At 37.7% G+C, this 23,109-nt stretch overlaps 1 protein-coding gene across 4 annotated transcripts in view; it reads right to left on the minus strand.

Annotated features, from left to right (window-relative positions):
* The window catches only part of LOC125226075 (protein qui-1), a 210,568-nt gene that overhangs the window by 13,643 nt on the left and 173,816 nt on the right, over nt 1-23,109 (minus strand). For all 4 annotated transcript variants that reach the window (XM_048129922.1, XM_048129919.1, XM_048129920.1 and 1 more), the window contains 6 exons: nt 20,553-20,664; nt 11,546-11,824; nt 6,539-6,710; nt 4,812-4,930; nt 763-1,023; nt 223-393 (listed from right to left, as the gene is read on the minus strand). In XM_048129922.1, coding sequence (XP_047985879.1) covers nt 223-393; nt 763-1,023; nt 4,812-4,930; nt 6,539-6,710; nt 11,546-11,824; nt 20,553-20,664 — 1,114 coding nt within the window. The remainder of the gene's footprint in view (nt 1-222; nt 394-762; nt 1,024-4,811; nt 4,931-6,538; nt 6,711-11,545; nt 11,825-20,552; nt 20,665-23,109) is intronic.

The following is a 23,109-nucleotide window of genomic DNA, read 5'->3' on the forward strand; positions in this document are numbered from 1 at the left end:
ATACTCTTTCAAGCTCAATCTTTCAAGACAAAGCATCTATAAATTAATATTGAATCTGATCACAAAATTTCACTAAACTCGGTTGAGAATTGCGACATGTAGACGAAAACATCCGGACAAATGCCGTTTTTGCGAGGCATGGTAAAATGTATATTTAATGACAGTGCAGCTGAGCAACCCAAACATGAAACATACCGTTTAGAACAAGTAACCAATACTCACAGCAAACTTCATGTTAAGAGTGACTTCAAGACTAGCTGACGGGCCGGTGGTGGAATGTAGCACAATGCCGGAGTCTACTAGCCAGACGTGCACGTTTCGCGCCCGGTCGCCCGACATCGCGCGACGGTTGTCAGACATCATCAGTAATGATTGCAGGGCGGCTGAGTGACCCTATGAAAAATATTTTATGAGTTCTTGTGATAATACATTTTCAATACAATATATTTTGGAAAACTTGTATAGATCCCGTATTCATAATTTTTTTTTAAATGTTATAATGTAGTGACATGATGAGTCACCTGTTGACTACGAACGCTGTAAAGGGATCGAAACATCGATTCGTATTACGTACTAGTATAAGTCTTTATAAGCGTAGGAAAGTATTCGCCAAGTGCCAGGCACGACAATCCTGTTATCAGACCCGCTCAACATCAGCACGTTGTTTGGTGAGAACGTGATGCAGGTCACATGGCCCATGTGGCTGTTGAGCGTGGCCTGACCGCCGGTGAGTGAACGCTGCCAGGAGAGAAAAAATCTTACCTTATACGTTAGCGTGGGGGAGTTATCAGCCAACTGCCAAACGACGACCGTTCTGTCTTCGGACCCACTCAACACCAGCAGGTTGTTAGGCGAGAACGTGACACATGTCACGTGGCCCATATGGCCGTTGAGCGTGGCCTGCAGCCGATGAGTGGACAGCTGCCAGACCCGCACAAGTCCCCGTGCGCACCCGCTGGCTGCCAGCTGACCGTCTCGGGAGACTTCGAGGCAGCTGATTGGGATCAACTCGCTTTGCTCGGCCTGGTAAAGAATAAAGGAAAGGAAAAAAGAAGAGATTATTCAATGCAATCTTAGTTGTCTAAATTCTAGGTTAGACCTCATATACAAGAGGTCTCCTGACATATGATCTTCACGATTACCTACAGTTTAATTGAAAATTTCTGCGAAATAAGATAAGTTAAATAAAATTAACAGTATAAAGCGATCGTTGCTATCAAATCCAGTTTATTGAAGACGGTGTGTGTAATTTAGGCAGAGTGAGCACGGATATGAGTACGAGTACGCGGGTATCACAAAATATTAGAATATAATTTTCTTTCATGAATACAATTTGTGACTTGTGACTTGTATTGGTGACTTGTTAATTAAAACGTCCTCCGTCGCTTTGAACTGGCATAAAATGTTTCAAACACTTATTACATTAAAGTTATTCGTTCTAAACTTGACGTAATAATTATTGAAAAAAGTAAATTGCAAAAATAAGATCAAGTTACTCGGTCCGCAAAGGCGTGCTAGGTATGGCGGAAATTTTGCTGACAGTTAATTTGGTTCTTTAGACATAAAACGGAGTTACCTAAAAGGATTGAAAGCAGCTGACGTCGTAGCATGTCTGTTATAATCACATTTAAACTTTGAATCAACTTAACCTTTGAGATCCAGTTTTTGATGTTTTAGAATACATTATAGGCTTATATCCTTTTTGATTTTCCAAAGAAACAATTTTCCGTGATCATGATGCATGCAACTGCGTCAAAACATCGGGAGCTCGACAAAAATCAAAAAAGTAATCACGATCTATAATCCCGGTCAATATAACGCCGTGGCTTGCGTGGGCGACGGTCGCGCGATGGTCGCGCGACGGCGATGCGACGCATACGAAATCAAACCTTATCGATATGGAAGTATGAGACGCGACGGCCCACGTAAGACAAGGCGTAAGTCTAATGCATATGTCGCAGTAAGATAGATAAAGCCGTTATATAGTTATAACCCTAGGGATATAATTATATGTCGTAACATAGTTAAACGAAAGCGATTAATTGCTATCTTACTAGGAATATAACTATAATACGTTACTAGTTTAGTCAAATAGTTATATGACTGGATTCAGTTTAGTGAAATGATTGTAGGCAGGAGTGCGGCGGTGCGGCGGAGGTATAGTTATAACCCTAGGGATATAATTATATGCCGTAACATAGCTAAACGAAAGCGATTCCTTACCATCTTACTAGGAATATAAATTTATATATAAGACCCATTTTTCATCTCCAGTGATAAGATGGTCCAACCAGTTGAATGTGCGGCGAAAAGACAGAAGTTGTATGCAGATATCGGCACGGCGGTTTATTTGATCTCTATCAAGTTCGTGCGGTATCCAAACACTGTATTTGTAGTTTTTTCCCAACTCGTGTAAATGTGTTTCTATGGTGACATGAGAGCAGCCTAACTCGGTAGCAAGAGTACGACTCGTTAGCCTCGGATCTCCTTCAATTAAGGTTTTTAATTTGGCTACATCAATCTTCACCGGTCGACCAGACTTAGGTTGATCTGATAATGAAAAGTCGCCACTACGAAACCGCTGGAACCATCGTTTCGCCGTGGCCTAAGACACAACTTCAGGAGCAACACGCTGACATATATTACGCACTGCTTCGGCGGCTGAATGGCCAGACTGAAATTCATATAGTAAGCAATGCCTTACATGCACTTTTTATTCGTCCATTTTCTTCCTTATATTAGTAATTATAATACGTTACTAGTTTAGTTATATAATTATATCACTGGATTAAACTTAGTTTAGGGATATAATTATAATACGTCTCTAGTTAAGTAATATAGTTATATTATAGGCCTTCACCCGATGAGGGGTTCTTGTCCGCCATAAATAAATACCACAATTTTATTAAATATTAAATTATGATTAAATTATAAATTAAATTAAATTAACATTGACATAATTAGGTAATTAGAATATAAATATAAATTGTGACGACATTCAATGATATGTAATAGCTTAACTTGGACTCGAAATAAAAGGCTTTTTTATTTTATTATTATAGGATTAAGTTCAGTAGTATAATTGTAGCAGTGTAGTGCTGCAAATTGCACTATTTGCGATAAATATCATGTTTATCTTGTCAGATTAAATTAAAACTGCCATCGCACAAATCCAAATCCGGTTACTAAATGTTTGTCCCGGTTATTTCGCCAACATAAAATTACCGGGATTTCCCGGGAAATCAAGAACCGGGAAATACCGGGAGCATGCCCTAACTGTTACGTTTTAACTAATATAGCTTGGATTCGTTTGTTTAGTAACCAAACCTTGTGTACTATGTTCGATACAAAATAAACTTTGTTCTAACGTCATTACGTCAGTGACGGTGTTGTTATTCCAAATCGTCCCGCTTATAAAACAACACTGATTTAAACTTTCACGATTTTTACATATATTTAAAATTGCAAACGGGACTTAATACATAGTAACACGCGATTAAGTCCCGTTCGCAATTTTAAATACCGTATTATAATTATGTTCCTAGTAAGATGGTAATCGCTTTTTTTTAGCTATGTTACGGCATATAATTATATCCCTAAGGTTATAACTATACCTCCGCCGCACCGCCGCACTCCTGCCTACAATCATTTCACTAAACTGAATCCAGTCATATATCTATATGACTAAACTAGTAACGTATTATAGTTATATTCCTAGTAAGATAGCAATTAATCGCTTTCGTTTAACTATGTTACGACGTATAATTATATTCCTAGGGTTATAACTATATAACGGCTTTATCTATCTTACTGCGACACATACATAAATACAATCACGCCTGTATCCCATAAAGGGGTAGGCAGAACACATGAAACTACTAAAGCTTCAGTGCCACTCTTGGCAAATAAGGGTTGAAAGAAAACGAAACTGTGACAGTGTGTGTGTGTAAGTCTAATAAAACTGTGAATCATTTAAAACGCTTGTTTTATAATATGTTAGTTACTCTATAGAGTAAACGGCACGGGACATGATATTCATATTATGGAAAAAGTAACCAAAGCTCCAAAGGGTAACTAACTAGAACCAAAAATTACATAGTTAGGTACCTACGTTTTCTTCCAACATTAACCTCGTAAGGCCCAATGTACATTACAATGTACATAGTTGTTGTTGCAATCTAATTTGAATATTTTAAGTACCAAATAAAGTAGATTTTCCTTTGTTACATTGATTTTTGAAACAAACGAAATGCTTGCCAATTTACTTATAGAACAAGGTTCAAAATCAAAACGGGAAAACTAACTATGGTGGTGGGCCTTACGAGGTTATGGGTAGAGGCAATAGGATCGAGTATTATAGAGAGTTACTGTCGAAGTAAAATGTGTAATCACAGTGCATAGACTGCCATCTCTCGACACAAGCTTAAAACATTTGAACCTCAGTTTTGACAATTTGGCCCATATTGTTAGCTTGATATGTGTTAAAATGTCAAATATTTATATTAGCGCCATCTAGCCGAGCGTTCCCCAAAGGTGTAACGCCGTCTAGGCCACCGTACCTTTTTCTCTAGGGCTTTGAGGTACGTTTGTTTTTTCTTAGACTTTATCCGTCTATACGGAGTTACATATGTCTCTGGTAGAGGCTATGCTCTAGAAAATGAACATTGCTAAACTAGCGTATGTATCGTTCTTCAGTACCTAATATAAAATAATTTGACTCTAGTAGTACTTACATGTAGTTAAAACGAGTTGCACAAACAAATTTGTTCAGTCATAATATTTGTTTGTACAAAGTGCAATATAAAACTTACTTGTAATAAGCTGATGTTGGTTTTTGACTTCGTCTGTCGTCTTTTTAGCTGTTTCGTCGGGCGGAAATTTGTTAAATTATCTTCTGTATGAAACGAGTATATCGTCACTCTGTTCCCTCCTGCAAATAAAAAAAAATAAGGCATAAAGATGTTCAGAATATAAAACTAATATAAAATTACTAGTTTTTGCCCCCGGCTTCGCTCGCGTTAAATTCGCGAAAATTGTGGAATGGTCTATACAAACGTCCATCCACATTTTAGGTAAGTGGGGGATCAGAAATAGACAAAAAGTAGCCCACGTCACTTTCCATCCCTTCAACCATCTCCACATAAAAAATCACGTCAAATCGTCGCTCCATTTTGCCGTGAAAGACAGACAAACAAACAGAGACTCACACTTTCCAAGATTTGAATTGCAAGAGTACACTGTCATTACATAAAGACGGAGTAATTAAAACTCGTTTGTAAGCAGAACGCAGTAATAAGGCTCTTTTTTTTATTGAAACGAAGATACTCCTCGTAGTATGCAAAGCCTGACATTCAAGTTTATTGGATGGTCGTTTCCTGTAAGCGTATTGTGTGACTGAACTTCAATGGATCCTGTATTCCTTTAATATCATTAAGGTAAGCTTACCAACCGACCGCCTTTTCTATTGGTCAGTTGGATTTTACGTTTACTATACCACTGAAAAATAAGGGTAGAGTGCTTACTACATACTACAACAGTTTTTTGTACCAAATCATTATTATCTTCATAGCTCAACTTCTAACATCGAGTAGCGATATCATTAGTACTTGACACTAGATTTCATAAAAGTTGCTACTGATAAAAATGTATCGCTTTACAATTGTGTCGCTTAACTTCAAACTCGGGTAAAACCATTCTGCTATAAGGTTGATTCCTTTTCAGATTATATATATTTTAGACATAATCAACCATAAAGCAGAATAGATTTACCGGACTTCATAATTTTTAAAAGTCAGTTTGATCAGTATAAGGAGAATAGCCTACAGTTCAATTCTTCGCCTTTGTTACAGGCCCCACTCTGTATATATTTTTAGACATAATCTTGAAGTTAAGTTAAGCGACACAATTGACAACAATTATACGTGGGCACGATATTACAATCATGTAGAATTAGTTGAAAATAGCGGTTCGATGTTAGCTTAGCGTTATTGTTCAGTATTTTATCATTTACCGCGACATCTATTGTCAAGTAACAATACTGCTGCCACTACTCAACGCTAAATAGATAAGATGCTCAGAGTGAGACTTCTGTCCAACCTAAGCATTTTCTCTAAGATAAAATTATCAGTTATTATCATATTACTCACCAGCAGCCAATAAAAAGTGGTCCCTGTCCGCCACGGCCAGCGCTGACAGATCGTGGGCCACGGCGATGGTGCGCAGGAGCTGCGCCGTGTGTAAACTGTACACGTAACTACGCTGGTCTAAGCAGCCCACCGCAGCGCGCAATCAGTCGTGGGCCACGCAGAAACACTTTATAATAAACTATAATTTAAGTATAATACTCACCGGCAGCCAATAAGAAGTGGTCTCTGTCCGCCACGGCCAGCGCTGACAGATCGTGAGTGCGCAGGAGCTGCGCCGTGTGTAAACTGTACACGTAAATACGCTGGTCTAAGCAGCCCACCGCAGCGCGCAATCAGTCGTGGGCCACGCAGAAACACTTTATAATAAACTATAATTTAAGTATAATACTCACCGGCAGCCAATAAGAAGTGGTCTCTGTCCGCCACGGCCAGCGCCGACAGATCGTGGGCCACGGCGATGGTGCGCAGGAGCTGCGCCGTGTGTAAACTGTACACGTATATGCGTTGGTCCGAGCATCCCACTGCGGCGCGCGACGAGTCGTGGGCCACGCAGAAACATTTTAACTGTTTGGGAAAACAAACAATAAATACATAGGTACAATTATAGGTAGGTAGCTTTTGCTTGCGGATTCGCTTGCGTTAAATTCGAAAATTATGAAATGCTCCATACAAACTTCCACCCCCCATTTTAGGAAAGTGGGGGGTTAGATACTCGTAGAAACAAAAAGTACCTAGCCTATGTCACTCTCCATCCCTTCGACTATCTCCACTTAAAAATCACGTCATGTCGTCGCTCCGTTTTGCCTTGAAAGACGAACAAATAAACAGACACACTCTTTTCCATAAGTATGGATCCTACACAACATCACAGTAAGTTTAGCACCCGTCTATCGCGATAGTATCTCAAGCGAGGGTTAAATTACTTTTCTCTTTTAACTGCATAAATAATTTGGGAGACGCGCGACGGATAGTTTTGGGGTTACCAAGTGGCGGACCGCTGACCACTTTAATGCGGACCGTGTTGTGTAATTTTATAAGACCGGGCCGCCTGCTGAAGGATCTTATTTTGAAGGGCGCATTTTTTTAACTTATCAATTTATCAAAATATGATTTTCGTAAACACCTATTCATTTTTCAATACCTATCCAACAATTTATCACACGTTGTCGGAGTGATTGATATACATATTGGCACTAAATTTCAGTTTTCTAGTGCTAACGCACTGAGAGAAAATACAACCAGTTTTCATGTTCGTTCAACAAGTTTTTTGGTTAAAATAGCGCTTACGTGCTCTTTGGTTCAAACAACAAGCTACTTGTCATTTGAATCGGCAATATATTTGAATCAACAAGTCGATTTTATAAACCACATGACACATATTGTTTTAAACATACGTTTGGCTGATTCAAACGGATAAACCGCAACAAGTCGAACTTGTTAAATTCACAATGCAAATTTCTCTCAGTGCGGTCACTGAGATTATCCGCGGACGGACGGACGGACATGGCGAAACTATAAGGGTTCCTAGTTGACTACGGAACCCTAAAAATGGGACTTTCCACCTCCTTAAACGTTTACACCGCCCCTTTTCACTAGGTAACTTCTTTCAGTATATTGTGTGACCTACACGATATTCACTTTTATACGAATTATTCAGGCAAACATATACCATAAAACAAAAAACCTTCACGAGACTTCACATTCACACGTACCGAATAGATGGATAGCTGTGTAAACGTGGGCAGTTAGCACTACGTAGCGAGTAATGCAATAAGGCAGAGCTCGAGAGCCACTTACAATAAATCAGCTGTATTTTATTTCCACTACTGGGGAATAACTAAGGGCTAAAGCAATTTAGAGACCCTCAATTACCTCGTCCGGAGAAGTTGGAAGATACGCGATACGGCGCTATAGCGGTTGATTGTTAGCCCCTTTAACCACATTGAAGAGTGGAAGGGTTGGAATTGATATACCCATTTGATTAAATCGTTAGATCAATCAGTAATATCTGGGCGACCGAGCTTAGCTCGGTTCTATTTTAATATATCACGTCTTTAGATAAAAAAAAAACTCTTATAAATACAAAAACAAAAAAAAGGACAAAAAACAAAAACTTAATTTCTGGCCGGGATTCGAAACCCTGACACCTACGATCTATCTGCGTACATTAGACCGACCTCGTACGACTGAGCTAAGCGGAATCGATGCGCGCGCGGCGAAATTAACGAACATATTTTACAATACAATACAAATACTCTTTATTGCACACCTCAATACACGAAACAACATAGCAAGTATAAACAACGTTTACGTTACGTTTACTAACGCGAAAGAAAAACCCATGAAAACTCGAAAATTCGCGATTTCCGGGATCTAAGGCTACGCTAGATCGATTTTTCACCCCCGAAAACCCCCACATAACAAATTTCAGCGAAATCGTTAGAGCTGTTTCCGAGATCGTCGGTATAAATAAATATACAAGAATACTCGTTTAAAAGTATAAGATAGAAATAAGCTTTGAATGTCTATGTAAGAGATATACTTGACACATACTTCGGAAAAGGCTTAACACCTGTCTAATACGAGTAATATGGAATACAATTTTATTTACATTTAGTAATAGGTAGTAGGTATTCAAATAAAATGATATTTTTGACTAGTGTAATAAAATCGCCGTCTAGTAAAATAGTGCAATTAAAGTGTAATGGAAATCATGTCTTGAAAATTCAAATAATGAGTTGTAATGGCAATGGGGCAAATCTCGAATGGGGGGCAAATGTAACTGGTCCATTTTTTCCATGTTTCTCTAAATTCTATTTAAAATCTGTAACTATTAAATTAACACCTTATATAAAGCTAAACATTGTTGTAAATTCAAAAGATACTTATTCCGGTTGTTAACCCGAATAAGCAACATTTTAGTTGAAAATTGTCGCGACGTGCTATCTGGTAACCGCAAACAGTGAATTAATACCTTTTGTGATGCATTTAATGCTAAAGTTAGTCGTTCAGTATGGAGACTGTGGAGTAACGAGCCGTGGCAAGTTTAGGGGTAATTGTTGGGCAGTGTTGCCCTGAGTTAATTAAGCTAGGAACAAATTATGGAACGAGTCCGCGGACGCGCGTCCTCTGCCGCGATCTATAGATAATACACTAAATTGTGCAAAACTATCGGACGTACTCGTAAGCCGTGGACGTGGACTTAAGCGCACGGACGGCCGGATTTTATTATAGGACGGATATTCTTACAATAGATTGTTTGGCCGGATAAATATCAAGAAATCATCGCTATTCGGTGGGTAATCATCATCAATCATTTAAGAGTTGGACTCTTGTCGGTGAGCGTAGTGAACTTCCATGAGTGCCGTTTTATGTGCCTCCTTTTGACTTCCTGATACGACACAACGTTGATTTACTGAACTTCATCGGCAAAATGCGACCTTTGTTCAAATGTTAATCGCGTTTAATAATTATGGCCTGCTGGATGTGTGAATTTTTCAATTTTTTTAATTTAATATTAATATCGCTTATGACGTTCTGCATGGCAAAACAAATTTAGTATGGGTTAACCGCACATTGTTCTGGCGATTCTCAATGTTTTGAAGACTGCATATTTGTTAAGATCTATACGGGTAGATGTTTGCTATAACGCCACCCTAGGCTTGACCCTATCGTCATTTTGTAGATTGTAGATAGGCATGGATAAATTCGCACTTTAATCCACATCCGTGGCGCAGTTGGTAATGGCTAAGCATAATCGCTTTTCGAATCCTGATTACGGAGGTGTGAATTACATAAAAAAACAGATTTTTCCAATTTAAAAATAAATAAAAATGACAATTAAAATATCGGCCTTAATGGGAAAACGTAAGTTTTTCAGTTTTTGTATTTTTTTCAAGAAATACTTGGGCTCATATGTGTAGATGTTGATGCACTAAACGAAAAAAGATAAGTAATATTTATATTTGCTGTGCTTTATTTGGGAAAGATTTTTTTAATAAAAGTCAAGATCGCCAACAGTCACCAGTAACAATAACCTAACCACAAAATTAAAATTTTGAAAAAGCCCCGACATAGTGGACCGATTTTCATGAAACATGGCTAGGAACACACTCGACTAACTCAGCTTTCAAACAAAAAGAAACTAAATCTAAATCGGTTCATCCGTTCGGGAGCTACGACGCCACAGTCAAACTTATAACACCCCGTCGTTTTTGCGTCGGGGGTTAAAAATAATGCTGCATAAATAACTGACACGCAATTATGGCTCTAGAAAAACGATTGTGTTCGATATTTTTTGTGCGATTATGCGATATGAATGCCGGTGACTGTACCTTACACATAAATATAATTATGTATAACAAAAATAGAAAGAAATCTAAAAGAATTCTGCTTATAAGTATCTAAAAGAACTCAAACCTTATTAATATCTACAAAAACAATCTTATTACATAAATCAGAACGACTGTTATGCTTTTCAATTCACTAATTAATTAGCACGGTATAAACAGAATTCATGATCCGAGCGAAAATTTCAAACAAAGCGTTTTGGGCTCACAAAAGCAGGTTTGCAATTTAATCAAATAAGCCGCGGTGCGCTGGATAAAACAATTATTTTACCGCCCGTGCAGCGATTACACTGCGGAACAGAAATTATAAATGTGCTGAGCTTTTTCTACTTTTCCTTCCTGAGAGGATTATCTAACCTTTAGGTAAATTGCTTTGTGTACATATATAGAATGTTTTGTAAAACAATATAGGTAAGGTACAGCGGGGCAAATCTCGACTGGGGGGCAAATGTAACTGGTCCATTTTTTTGCGTTTGAAAGCTCACAAAAGTTTAGAATAATTATAATTGTTAACAAACACCTAATATGTCTTATATAATTTCAATTGCAAAACTAGCCTTCAATAATCTCCTGTCTATACTCGAGCATACTGACCGTGAGAGTTCTGACTAACATGAAGTTGTCCACATTTCGATTCCACGTGTAGACTGTCTCGTCTTAAGAGCAGGTAATTACGAAACTAACGTTAGTTTTAGGCCTCTTCAGCATATGCAGGTACAGTCAAGTGTAAAAATATGGGTGTACACATCTTACTCAAAAATATGTCCTATAGCATCTTAGTCCGGTGTAATAAGAGCGTAGTACCATATTTATGAGACGATTATTTCGTTACGTATTTTTGCACTTGACTGTACGAACGCAGATGCAGGTATGAACGTGCGAACATGCAGCTCGTTCTGTCCCTGCAGAGTACCCAGGAACACGTAGTCATCATGTGATCTCCATCCTATGTACCGGCATGTTGGCCGTCACTGTGCTGAGCAGCGTGAAGTTATCCACGTTCCACGTGCAAACTATCCCGTCTTAAGAGCAGGTCACTACTATACTAACCTTAGTCTTAGGCCTCTTTAGCATATGCAGGTACGTCCCAGTGATGAATGTTCGAACATGTAGCTCGTTCTCTCCCTGCAGAGTAACCAGGAACACGTTGTCATCAGTGATCTCCATCCCGTGAACTGGCATGCCAGCCGTCACTGTGCTGAGCAGCGTGAAGTTATCCACGTTCCACGTGCAGACTGTCCCATCTTGGGAGCACGTGACCACGATCTCACCGTCTTGGAGGACTTTCACGCCGGTCACGGAGCCCCGGTGGTGGTCCAGTTTTGTTACCTGAATAAAGAAAATAATTTAGTTTTTTTTCTTAACTAGTTATGTGTCGCCATAGTTGGGCAAAGGCCACTTTAGATATTTAAAAATATTTTTGACAGATTAATTTTAAACACAAATTTATATCAGATATGATAAATCTGAATAAAACACTCAGTAGGTAATTTCTCAATATCGACTGTACGTATACTAACGGTTTATGCAGCTAATAGAAAGTAAACATAACTTTAATCAAGTCCACCGTTTGGTTTGCAGTGCATACGTTCATTTTAAACTTTCATAAAAATAAAAACACAAGAACTGTACCAATGCAAAAAATAACTCTTCGTTTAATGCGATTTTCCTGTACTTTCAAATGCGGGTTTTATTTGCATAATCAAAAAGTTCTTTGAAGTTAAACCTCTCAACAAAGAACAAATTAACAATTATTACACGAATACAAAGTAAAACACAAAAGTCTCCTTAAATTTTAACCAGTAGGTACAGTCGGCACCAATAGTGTCGGATGAAACAATCCGCCACGAGTGTCTACCATCGCAGAATACTTGTCCAAAATGTTGATATTTTGTACATTCATTCAAGAATATCTTACAGTCTTAATTGTTTATCTGTCTTTTTTTTATATAGGTGCATAGCTTTTTACTAACATGTGACATAATAGGCTACTAGACTCATATCGAATTTGGCACAATAAATGATTGTCTTCTGTAGTATTAGTAGACGACGACCGGTCTGGCTCAGTCGGTAGTGACCCTGCCTGCTGAGCCGCGGTCCCAGGTTCGAATCCCGGTAAGGGCATTTTATTTGTGTGATGAGCACAGATATTTGTTCCTGAGTCATGGATGTTTTCTATGTATATAAGTATGTATTTATCTATTTAAGTATGTATATCGTCGCTTAGCACCCATAGTACAAGCTTTGCTTAGTTTGGGGCTAAGTTGATCTGTGTAAGGTGTCCCCCAATATTTATTTATTTTATTTATATTTGACATAATAAACCGATATTTATAGATTTTGGGTATTAAAAATGTATGATGACTGCGTATTTTCGATTAAAAATGTGTTGTAATTTTTCATCTATTTTGGCCACCGAAAACGCTGGCAGCGATGTAGTGACGTCATCGAATTCGAACCTTACTGCATGCAGTCAAAACAATCACTGACATATTGAACTTTATGCCTTCATATTTAAAAAGTCAGAAAAAGCTGTTTTCGAATAGAATGACCTGATGCACAAAAAAGATATAGATTAACATGACTGTGTTGTTTTCGCCTGATTACGTAAAAGTATACTTTAAAAATATTTTTGCTGTTTTAGGTCATAATAAAATATCGCAATATTTTATTTCGGTTAATTGGACAATACTTAATCATATAAGACAGACTTTAAAAAGGGTCAAGTAGCCTAAAGTAGTGACTTTTGACACCTCCGTTACTTTTCATGCTGACAGTACCCAAAAATTTCAGTAGATTTTGTGAGAGCGTAAAACGTAGTAAATTGAAACCAGTCCACAGAGACTCGGGTCAGCAAAAATGGGCTTTGCGTTGTCAGAGCGGTATAATGCCGTGTTTTCATTGAATAGACTTACTTAGCTTTCATTTTTCCCTGAGAAGTTTTTCGTAACTCACACAAGTACAGGTTTGATTTTCAAAACTTGAAAGATTTTTACGTCTAGGTCATTATTTGAGGTAAGGAATATCTAACACAAGTAGTTTCAAAGCTAGTTGAAGCAGTTTAGGGACTTCATTGACTTTCATATCAATTTCCGGTATCATATATAGCACTCAACCGAGTTAAAAGTCGTCGCCTCTTACCTTAGCTACCATCTTCATCATCGTCATATCAGTCCTTCATCGCCGACTACTGAGAATAGACCTCTCTTCTATTACGCCATTTGTCCTGGTCCTGAGCTAGTCGAGTTGTGACCCGCAATTTTCCGGATATAGTCTATCTACACCGTGTTTCACTTAACACTAAAAACCTGAAAACAGTTTGTTCAGAATCGAGAGTAGAATCGATTCAGCTATATCTTGATGGGGGTAATATTTTTATTTAAATTTGTATTATTAGTTATTTTTTACGTGCCTATTCTATTGTACTCGTAAGACAACATTGTGTATATCGCATTGCTAGAGGTTGTTTACCTTTTTCAGTATTTAGGGGTATTAATACTGGCTGGTTACTTGGACGATTATTTTTTCGCTACGAGTTTGACGTTGTTTGTCAGTTTAATCTTAATGTTTATCATAAGTCATAACAAATTGAACTCGTACCTAATTACAACCTTGTCATTTTAAACATTGGGTTTAAATTTGATTACCTGTCCAATTTGAAGTTTACTGTGACAAAGCTTTAAAGTGTTTTACAGTGACATCTTAGCTGTCTATTGGTAAACCTTATGTCGTTGCAGTAACGTACACAAATAAATAGTTTTGTGGTTTATGGTGGAAGTTAGCAACTATTTTATTGAGTGTAGAGCTAAAAGTCAAGTAGAGCTGTACAAAAAATTTAAAATTCAATTAAAAAAAAGTAACCATCAGATTAAAATATGAATACTCTAGATGAGTTTAAAAAAATAAAAATCAGTTGGGGTGTCTGAGGTTTTGAGTGTTACCGGAAACACGGTGTATAAGTAACCGACGCCAACGGGATAGCCGACGCGACGGAGCAACGCTATTTCGTCGTGGCCCAAATCAAGTTCTTAAATGTATTTTTTTTTTTTGTGTATTTATCTTATGTATTTCTATTTTGTTTTGTAGTTTGTAGTGTCTTAGTTAACTGTAATGCTGTGTAACTATTTTTTAACCGACTTCAAAAAAGGAGGAGGTTCTCAATTCGACTGAATGTTTTTTTTTTTTTTTTTTGTATGTATGTTACTCGATATCTCCGAGAATCGTGGACCGATTTTCAAAATTTTTTTTTTGATCGAACCGGTATAACCCCGAGATGGTCCCATTGGCACCAAGTCAGGGTCTGATGATGGGATCCTGGAGAAATCGAGGGAACTCTTCAAATGTTATAGGCTTATGTAATGTTTTTAGTCTATTTTTCAAAGGTACACCAGTATTTACGTCTGATGGTAATAATTTTATGTGGCTGAGCTGATGATGGAAGGTCAACTCCTCAATGGTTAGGAGTTTAAGGATAATTCTTTCACTACTGTACATGTATTCGAACTGATACATATAATATCACTAGGAACCACTAAAAATCAACTGAGCTGATGATGGAAGGTCAACTCCTCAATGGTTAGGAGTTAAAGGATAATTCTTTCACTACTGTACATGTATTCGGACTGATACATATAATATCACTAGGAACCACTAAAAATCAACAAATAAATAAACTTTTTAACAAAAAATAAAACCGCCTTCAAAAATAAGCGCGTTACAAAACACGGAGAAACTAAAAAGCCAAAAATAATAAACCTTTCAATTCAGATTTCTTATCGTATTGCAATAAGCTAAACATCCAAATTATAAACAAATCAATTATTTTTGGAGTCGGTACCAGCCTGTGTATGGTTGGGTGGGGCAAACAGGCAATAGCAAGGCGACGAACAGGTCTGGTACCGACTACAAAAATAATTGATTTGTTTATAATTTGGATGTTTAGCTTATTGCAATACGATAAGAAATCTGAATTGAAAGGTTTATTATTTTTGGCTTTTTAGTTTCTCCGTGTTTTGTAACGCGCTTATTTTTGAAGGCGGTTTTATTTTTTGTTAAAAAGTTTATTAAATACAAACCGGCACGGCAATAAGTCGATCGGTCCGCCGGCCGCCTCGTGTGTTCAATACCCGAACGGTGCCGAAGTTCGTGCGTCCGGCCGTCCGGCCCCGAACGCCGATTCGGCACTACACGCGCGAACGGCACTACACGGGAACGGACTTCGGCGGGTTCGGGTAGTTCGGACGCTTAGCACCGCCGGGGCTAAGGGGCCGGGCGCACGGATCGGCGGGTAGTAACGAATATCCAGAGCCCTATTTAGAATAGATACTACATTGAAAATTGAATTAAACTAAGAAAATGTTTTTTGCGAAAAAAATATTTTACGTTTCTTTCAAGAGTCATCTACTGCTCTCCGAGATATCTAAAAACTCCTTACTCGATGGGGATACGACGTTTCATAACACAGTTCCTATGACCACTTTTCTGCTCCATCATGAGATCAGCTCCATGATACCATAGTATTGCATTGTCACGTGATTTACATATGTGTGCAAAATTTCAGCTCAATCGGAAACGGGGAAGTTGGTCAAATTTAGCTTCTACGTTTTGATCCAAACTAACATACTAACAAGGCAAGTTGAATAAAAGCTTATAATAAAAACTATTTATTATATGAAATATCATACACTACGTAGGTACTCCACCTAAAAACAAGTAAATATTTATAGATTGGATTGGTTCAGGATTTATTAAAATAAAACTTGCACAGTATCACCACACCTCGGACACTGGCGATCAAATATATGAAAGAGGCGCGTTCCTAGCACACATTCTAAGCTCGTGTAGGCTCGTACCATACTTGTATGAGTGAGATATGACAGGTTGACTGTTCGCGTTTTCAACGGGGAGCAGGAGTGGTCATACTGTACGATAGTACTCTTTATTATACTGTGGTATCACGGTATGGCAGATTCCTCCAGAGGCTCAGTTTGAGCTCCTGCACTTTCCTTTTTCAACGGCATCAAGCCGACCCGCTCACCATTCTTCGGCACATCTGTCGAAAACCTCCTCGGATACTCCTTCTTCTCCTCATCTTCCTCCTTTATCAAATACCTCCACTTAGCTCCATACATAGCCGCTTCGTCCGCCAGCTTCCTACTATGCTTCACACAAGCTAAAGGAGACAACCAAGCTATCACCGCATTTTTACCATATTGCTCCAAATCCCGATTCGCAGAGTTCGAAATGATTTTCCCATCGGGTCTTATAACAATAAAATACGGAATGTATGATACTTCGTATAAATAACTAAGGATAAGTACCAGGGGATCATCATGTAGAAGAGTAAACCAGTTCGCTTGCTGCTCGAAGCTCTGTCTCATTTGTGATTTGTTCGCGTCCAGTGGCACGTGAATAACTTCTAAGGGCACATTCGCGTGTTTGACACTTTCGTAGATATTGTTAAATTTCTCGACGATTCCCTCTCTGTCTACATTTATTGTGTTGAAAAAGACAACGACTATATCTGCGTTGGCTTTGATCCACTCCGGCTGTATCAAAGCGTAGTTTTTGTTGTAAATCTTTGCGTCTTTCAACCAGTTGTATCGAGGAATCTTTATTGAATTAAAAGAAGTCATTGCTTTGTTAATAAGTTCCGGGCTGCAAATAAGTTATTTATATTTTGACAGCTTTGATTGGCAGATAGCTGTCTCGATGACATGTTGCAGCTTATTACAGATATTATAAAATAGGTTATATATAATTTACACTAATTGAATTGATACCTACTTCAAGATCAATTGTATATTTTTTCTATTTAAATAGAGGAAGAAGTTGGTTTTTGGTAAGTGTTTATTGCCAAAGTAGTTGTAACTATGCTAAGAAACACTTATTATATGTGAGTGTGTTTAGTAAAGCGTCCCACTTTGTCGGTTACCATTAAGGCGAGATTTACTTGTATATGAATAAACTGACAAAGCGACAAAGTGGGACGTTCTCCCGTGCACACTCACATTATTGTAAAAAACTACTTTAACCACTAATCTCAGTTCTAAAGTTTAAACATCCAAAAAAGTAAAAAAAAACAATGACAGATAAACACATAAACTGTCAGTTAGTGTCAATGCTCAATCCGTTTTGACCTAACGGAAACATGAAAACTAATCAAAAATCTGGACCCGTCGCTTACCCGTTACTTAATATAACTAGAAGTGAACGTGAAATGATATATCTAACTGTGCAAACAGGCAAGTGTCATGCGCTGTTCTAAATAATTCGCCAAACTACGAAGAAAAGTTAAGGTAGGTGAGCAATTTTCAATAAGTTCGTACATTTCGATCATGTCTTCTATATTGATAACAAGTTTTTTGCAAAAAGAGGCATTTTTGGAACAAGCTTTTATCGCTGACTGTACCTTTCTTTCAACAGTCATCTGCTGCTTTCCTAGGCATTTCAAAACTCCTTACTCGATGGGGATACGGCGTTTCATAACAGAGTCCCTATGACCACCTTTCTGCTTCATCATCAGAAAGCTCCATGATACCATAATATTGCATTGTCACGTGATTTACATATATGTATGTGCAAAATTTCAGATCAATCAGAAACCGGGAAGTGGGTCAAATTTAGCTTCTACGTTTTGGCTCAAACTAACATACTAATAAGGCAAGTTAAATAAAAGCCTGTAATAATAACCTACATAAATAAATAAATAGATTGTTTATTAGCGCACAAGTCGCACAACAACAAAAAACCGGCCAAGAGCGTGTCGGGCCACGCTCAGTGTAGGGTTCCGTAGTTTTCCGTATTTTTCTCAAAAACTACTAAACGTATCAAGTTGAAAACAATTTTCCTAGAAAGTCTTTATAAAGTTCTACTTTTGTGATTTTTTTCATATTTTTTAAACATACGGTTCAAAAGTTAGAGGGGGGGGGACGCACTTTTTTTTCCTTTAGGAGCGATTATTTCCAAAAATACTAATATTATCAAAAAACCATCTTAGTAAACCCTTATTCATTTTTAAATACCTATCCAACAATGTATCACACGTTGGGGTTGGAATGAAAAAAAAATATCAGCCCCCACTTTACATGTAGGGGGGATACCCTAATAAAACATTTTTTTCCATTTTTTATTTTTGCACTTTGTCGGTGTGATTGAAATACATATTGGTACCAAATTTCAGCTTTCTAGTGCTAACGGTTACTGAGATTATCCGCGGACGGACGGACGGACGGACGGACAGACAGACATGGCGAAACTATAAGGGTTCCTAGTTGACTACGGAACCCTAAAAAGGTAAACAGAACAGAATAAAAATTATAGTTTAATCAGAAATGTGCATGATGCTGAGCAGGATCGACCAGATTTCCCAAAATGTCTCAGAAAATTTGTCTTTGTATGAAATATTTCCGTTTTTGTTAAGTACCAGCTTTCTGTACATTTTCGGTTACAGAGAAGGCGCCAATAGATACAAAGTATTCTAAGAAGTTTTAAACTTAAAATCCAGACTTATTTCAATAACCTGCTAACGTTCATATATTGTGGGTAGGTACAATGTCTACGATCAACCAGCAGTGGGCGATAAAGGGCTGATATGATGATGATGATAATGAAATAAGGGAAGGGACCTCAGATATGATAAATCACGAAATGGACGAATTGCGTATTAACAAATCTCGAAGTCGGCGAAATGCAGTCGGACAAATCGCTTAACTGACGAATAATTGCGTATTAACGAATCGCGAAGTCGGCGAAATGCTGTCGGACAAATCACTTAATTGACGAATTGTGTATTGACAAATCGCGAAATGAACTCATCACATGATGGACGAACTGCGTAGTAGGCGAACGGATTAAACACGATTTGGACGAACCGCGTATTGGACGTACAGCTAACAAATCCTTTTGACAGGTAAAATTTTATTGTTATTTACTTTCGTAACGGCACAATGAAAATAAAGAGATTGCTCCGCGAATGCCAATCCTTTTTAACCGACTTCAAAAAAGGAGGAGGTTCTCAATTCGACTGAATGTTTTTTTTTTTTTTGTATGTATGTTACTCGATATCTCCGAGAATTGTGGACCGATTTTCAAAATTTTTTTTTTGATCGTACGGGTATAACCCCGAGATGGTCCCATTGGCACCAAGTCGGGGTCTGATGATGGGATCCTGGAGAAATCGAGGGAACTCTTCAAATGTTAAAGGCACATGTAATGTTCTTAGTGTAGTTTTCAAAGGTACACCAGTATTTACGCCTGATGGTAATAATTTTATGTGGCTGAGCTGATGATGGAAGGTCAACTCTTCAATGGTTAGGAGTTAAAGGATAATTCTTTCACTAGTGTGCATATATTCGGACTGATACATATAATATCAATAGGAACCACTAAAAATCAACAAATAAATAAACTTTTTAACAAAAAATAAAACCGCCTTCAAAAATAAGCGCGTTACAAAACACGGAGAAACTAAAAAGTAAAAAATAATAAACCTTTGTATTCAGATTTCTTATCGTATTGCAATAATCTAAACATCCAAATTATAAACAAATCAATTATTTTTGGAGTCGGTACCAGCCTGTCTATGGTTGGGTGGGGCAAACAGGCAAAAAGCAAGGCGACGAACAGGTCTGGTACCGACTACAGAAATAATTGATTTGTTTATAATTTGGATGTTTAGATTATTGCAATACGATAAGAAATCTGAATACAAAGGTTTATTATTTTTTACTTTTTAGTTTCTCCGTGTTTTGTAACGCGCTTATTTTTGAAGGCGGTTTTATTTTTTGTTATTATTTTTATTTTTTTTTATTTAGAACACAAACAGTCGTAATATACATCATACATAGGTGTAGTACATAGTGTACCTACAGAAACTGAAAGTAATACAAATAGTAGGTAGTTATAAAAACAGCGTAGTAGTATAATAAATACAACGTAGTTCAAAAATGAACATGCAACACGTAAGTACCTATTATTAATTTGAATGAATAATAAAATAAATAATGTTGTCACTTGATTTACAATGATTAGTAAGTAATAAAGGACAGTTACGTACGAGTGAGCCATCAACCAGCGAAGCAACGATGACAGCCGAGTCCTCCCCTCCGCTGATTACCAGCGAGCGATTCACGACAGCCGCCACGCACAGTACAGGTGCGATATGTTCCCTGTGTCCAAGAGAATTAAATAAATATTAAATATTGGAGACACCTTACACAGATCAACTTAGCCCCAAACTAAGCAAAGCTTGTACTATGGGTGCTAAGCGACGATATTTTTTTTTTTATCAGAGTTTTGGGAATTTAGAGAAACCTCTATCTTATCCACATAATGGACAAAGGGCCATAAGGGAAAAAGAAAAGGGATATACTTAAATAGATAAATACATACTTATATACATAGAAAACATCCATGACTCAGGAACAAACATCTGTGTTCATCACACACATAAATGCCCTTACCGGGATTCGAACCCAGGACCGCGGCTTAGCAGGCAGGGTCACTACCAACTGAGCCAGACCGGTCGTCAAATGACATAGAAGAATGGACATAGAAGATTATTGTTAAAGTAAAACCTGTAATACATAAATACAATCACGCCTGTTTCCCATAGGGGTAGGCAGAGATCACAGAGTTGCTTTTGCTACGATCCTCACAACCACTCTCGCTTCATGCACTTTCATAATGTTCCTCATACATGCTTGTTTGTATGTATGCACCTATGTAAAACTTGTAGACACAGTGTTACTGCAATTTTTCGTCATGGGATCAAAACTATTAGAACCTCCGTTTTGACAATTCGACCATTAACTGACATCTAGTCGAGTATCAATAAAGGGAATGCCATCTAAACGAGCATATTTTATAAGAGTTTTAAATAATTCTCGGTTAGTTTCGTTAAACTTTATTTACACATACATACAATCACGCCTGTATCCCATAAAGGGGTAGGCAGAGCACATGAAACTACTAAAGCTTCAGTGCCACTCTTGGCAAATAAGGGGTTGAAAGAAAACGAAAGTGTGACATTGCAGTGACAGGTTGCCAGCCTCTCGCCTACGCCACAATTTAACCCATATCCCATAGTCGCCTTCTACGACACCCACGGAAAGAAAGGGGGTGGTGAAATTCTTAACCCGTCACCACACGGGGGGGGGGGGGGTTAAACTTTATTTACCTTTCTGATTTTTGAAAGTTTTCCGTGATCGTGATGCGTCGAAATATCGAGAGCTCGACAAAAACCAAAAAGGTAATCACGGTCTATATCCGGGCCTAATGAGTATATTTACTTTTTTGGTTACGCAATTTTTTTCATAGATATATTTTACATCATATACGGAGTTATAGTTTAATCCAAGCAAACAATCACGTCCAAATAGCTTCACTTTACTGCCTCCTAAAATAGACTGACATACATAAAACGTTTACAACCAAAAGTAGACTTGAGAGAATCTTTTAATCGGACCAGATTTCGACAAGTTTGGCTTGTTACAGCTGCCGTAAACCGAATAATGTTGAACAGTTGTGAACAATTAGCAGTTTGCTACATTTGAGCTTAAGTGCTCACAGTGACGCTCTGTAAGTAATAGCGAGAACTTCTGGACCCGGTTTTGTGGAAAATAAATATGCTCTTACTTTGTACCTGTTTGTCAGTAAATCCATACTAATATTATAAATGGGAAAGTGTGTGTCTGTTTGTTTGTCTATCTTTCACGGCAAAACGGAGCGACGAATTGACGTGATTTTTTAAGTGGAGATAGTTGAAGGGATGGACAGTGACATAGGCTACTTTTTGTCTCTTTCTAACGCGAGCGAAGCCGCGGGCAAAAGCTAGTCCCTACATATTACACTTTCGTACACTCCCATCCCAGGCTCATTAGAATGGGTATCAGATTTCCTCGCCCCAACAACTGGGTACAATGAGCGAAAATATGCACGATAGTTAAAAATTTTTTTGTACTTTTGGATATCATTTTAACGTCAGTGCAATGCTTTAAATGTCATAATTATACCTGGTAGATAAACATGACTGTTAATCATTAGATCATTACCATTTTGATATTGTGTGTTTATTTTAACTACGAGGAGTAGGTCTTGATAATCGAATGAGATTAGCAGAATGATAATGTTTGATCGTGAAAATGGATTGTGAGTGTGTATACTTAAACGCGTTACTCGCGTTAGAACGGCTCGTTTTATTTTTATAACCGAAACACTTGTTGCCAGTTTTATTGACTTGTGTATTGACTGGATATGTTCGTAATTATGTAAGTACATACATACATACATACATATAATCACGCCTGTATCCCATAAAGGGGTAGGCAGAGCACATTAACTACTAAGTTTCAGTAATTATGTAAGTACTTAAGTAAAAGTTATTCAAAAGTCTTCACAATAAATGAAGAGCAAGTGAATTGAGTTAGTTTATTAGAGTTATTATGACATTTTTTATCCCTTCTTATTACAAGTATGCACGGACTGGGCAAATCACGCCTGTAGGTATCCCATAAATGAAATACTAAAATAACAACAACAACAACATACAATCACGCCTGTATCCCATAAAGGCGTAGGCAGAACACATGAAACTACTAAAGCTTCAGTGCCAC

The sequence above is a fragment of the Leguminivora glycinivorella genome, chromosome 5 (genome assembly GCF_023078275.1).
Source record: "Leguminivora glycinivorella isolate SPB_JAAS2020 chromosome 5, LegGlyc_1.1, whole genome shotgun sequence".
In the NCBI taxonomy this organism is placed as follows: Eukaryota; Metazoa; Arthropoda; class Insecta; order Lepidoptera; family Tortricidae; genus Leguminivora; species Leguminivora glycinivorella.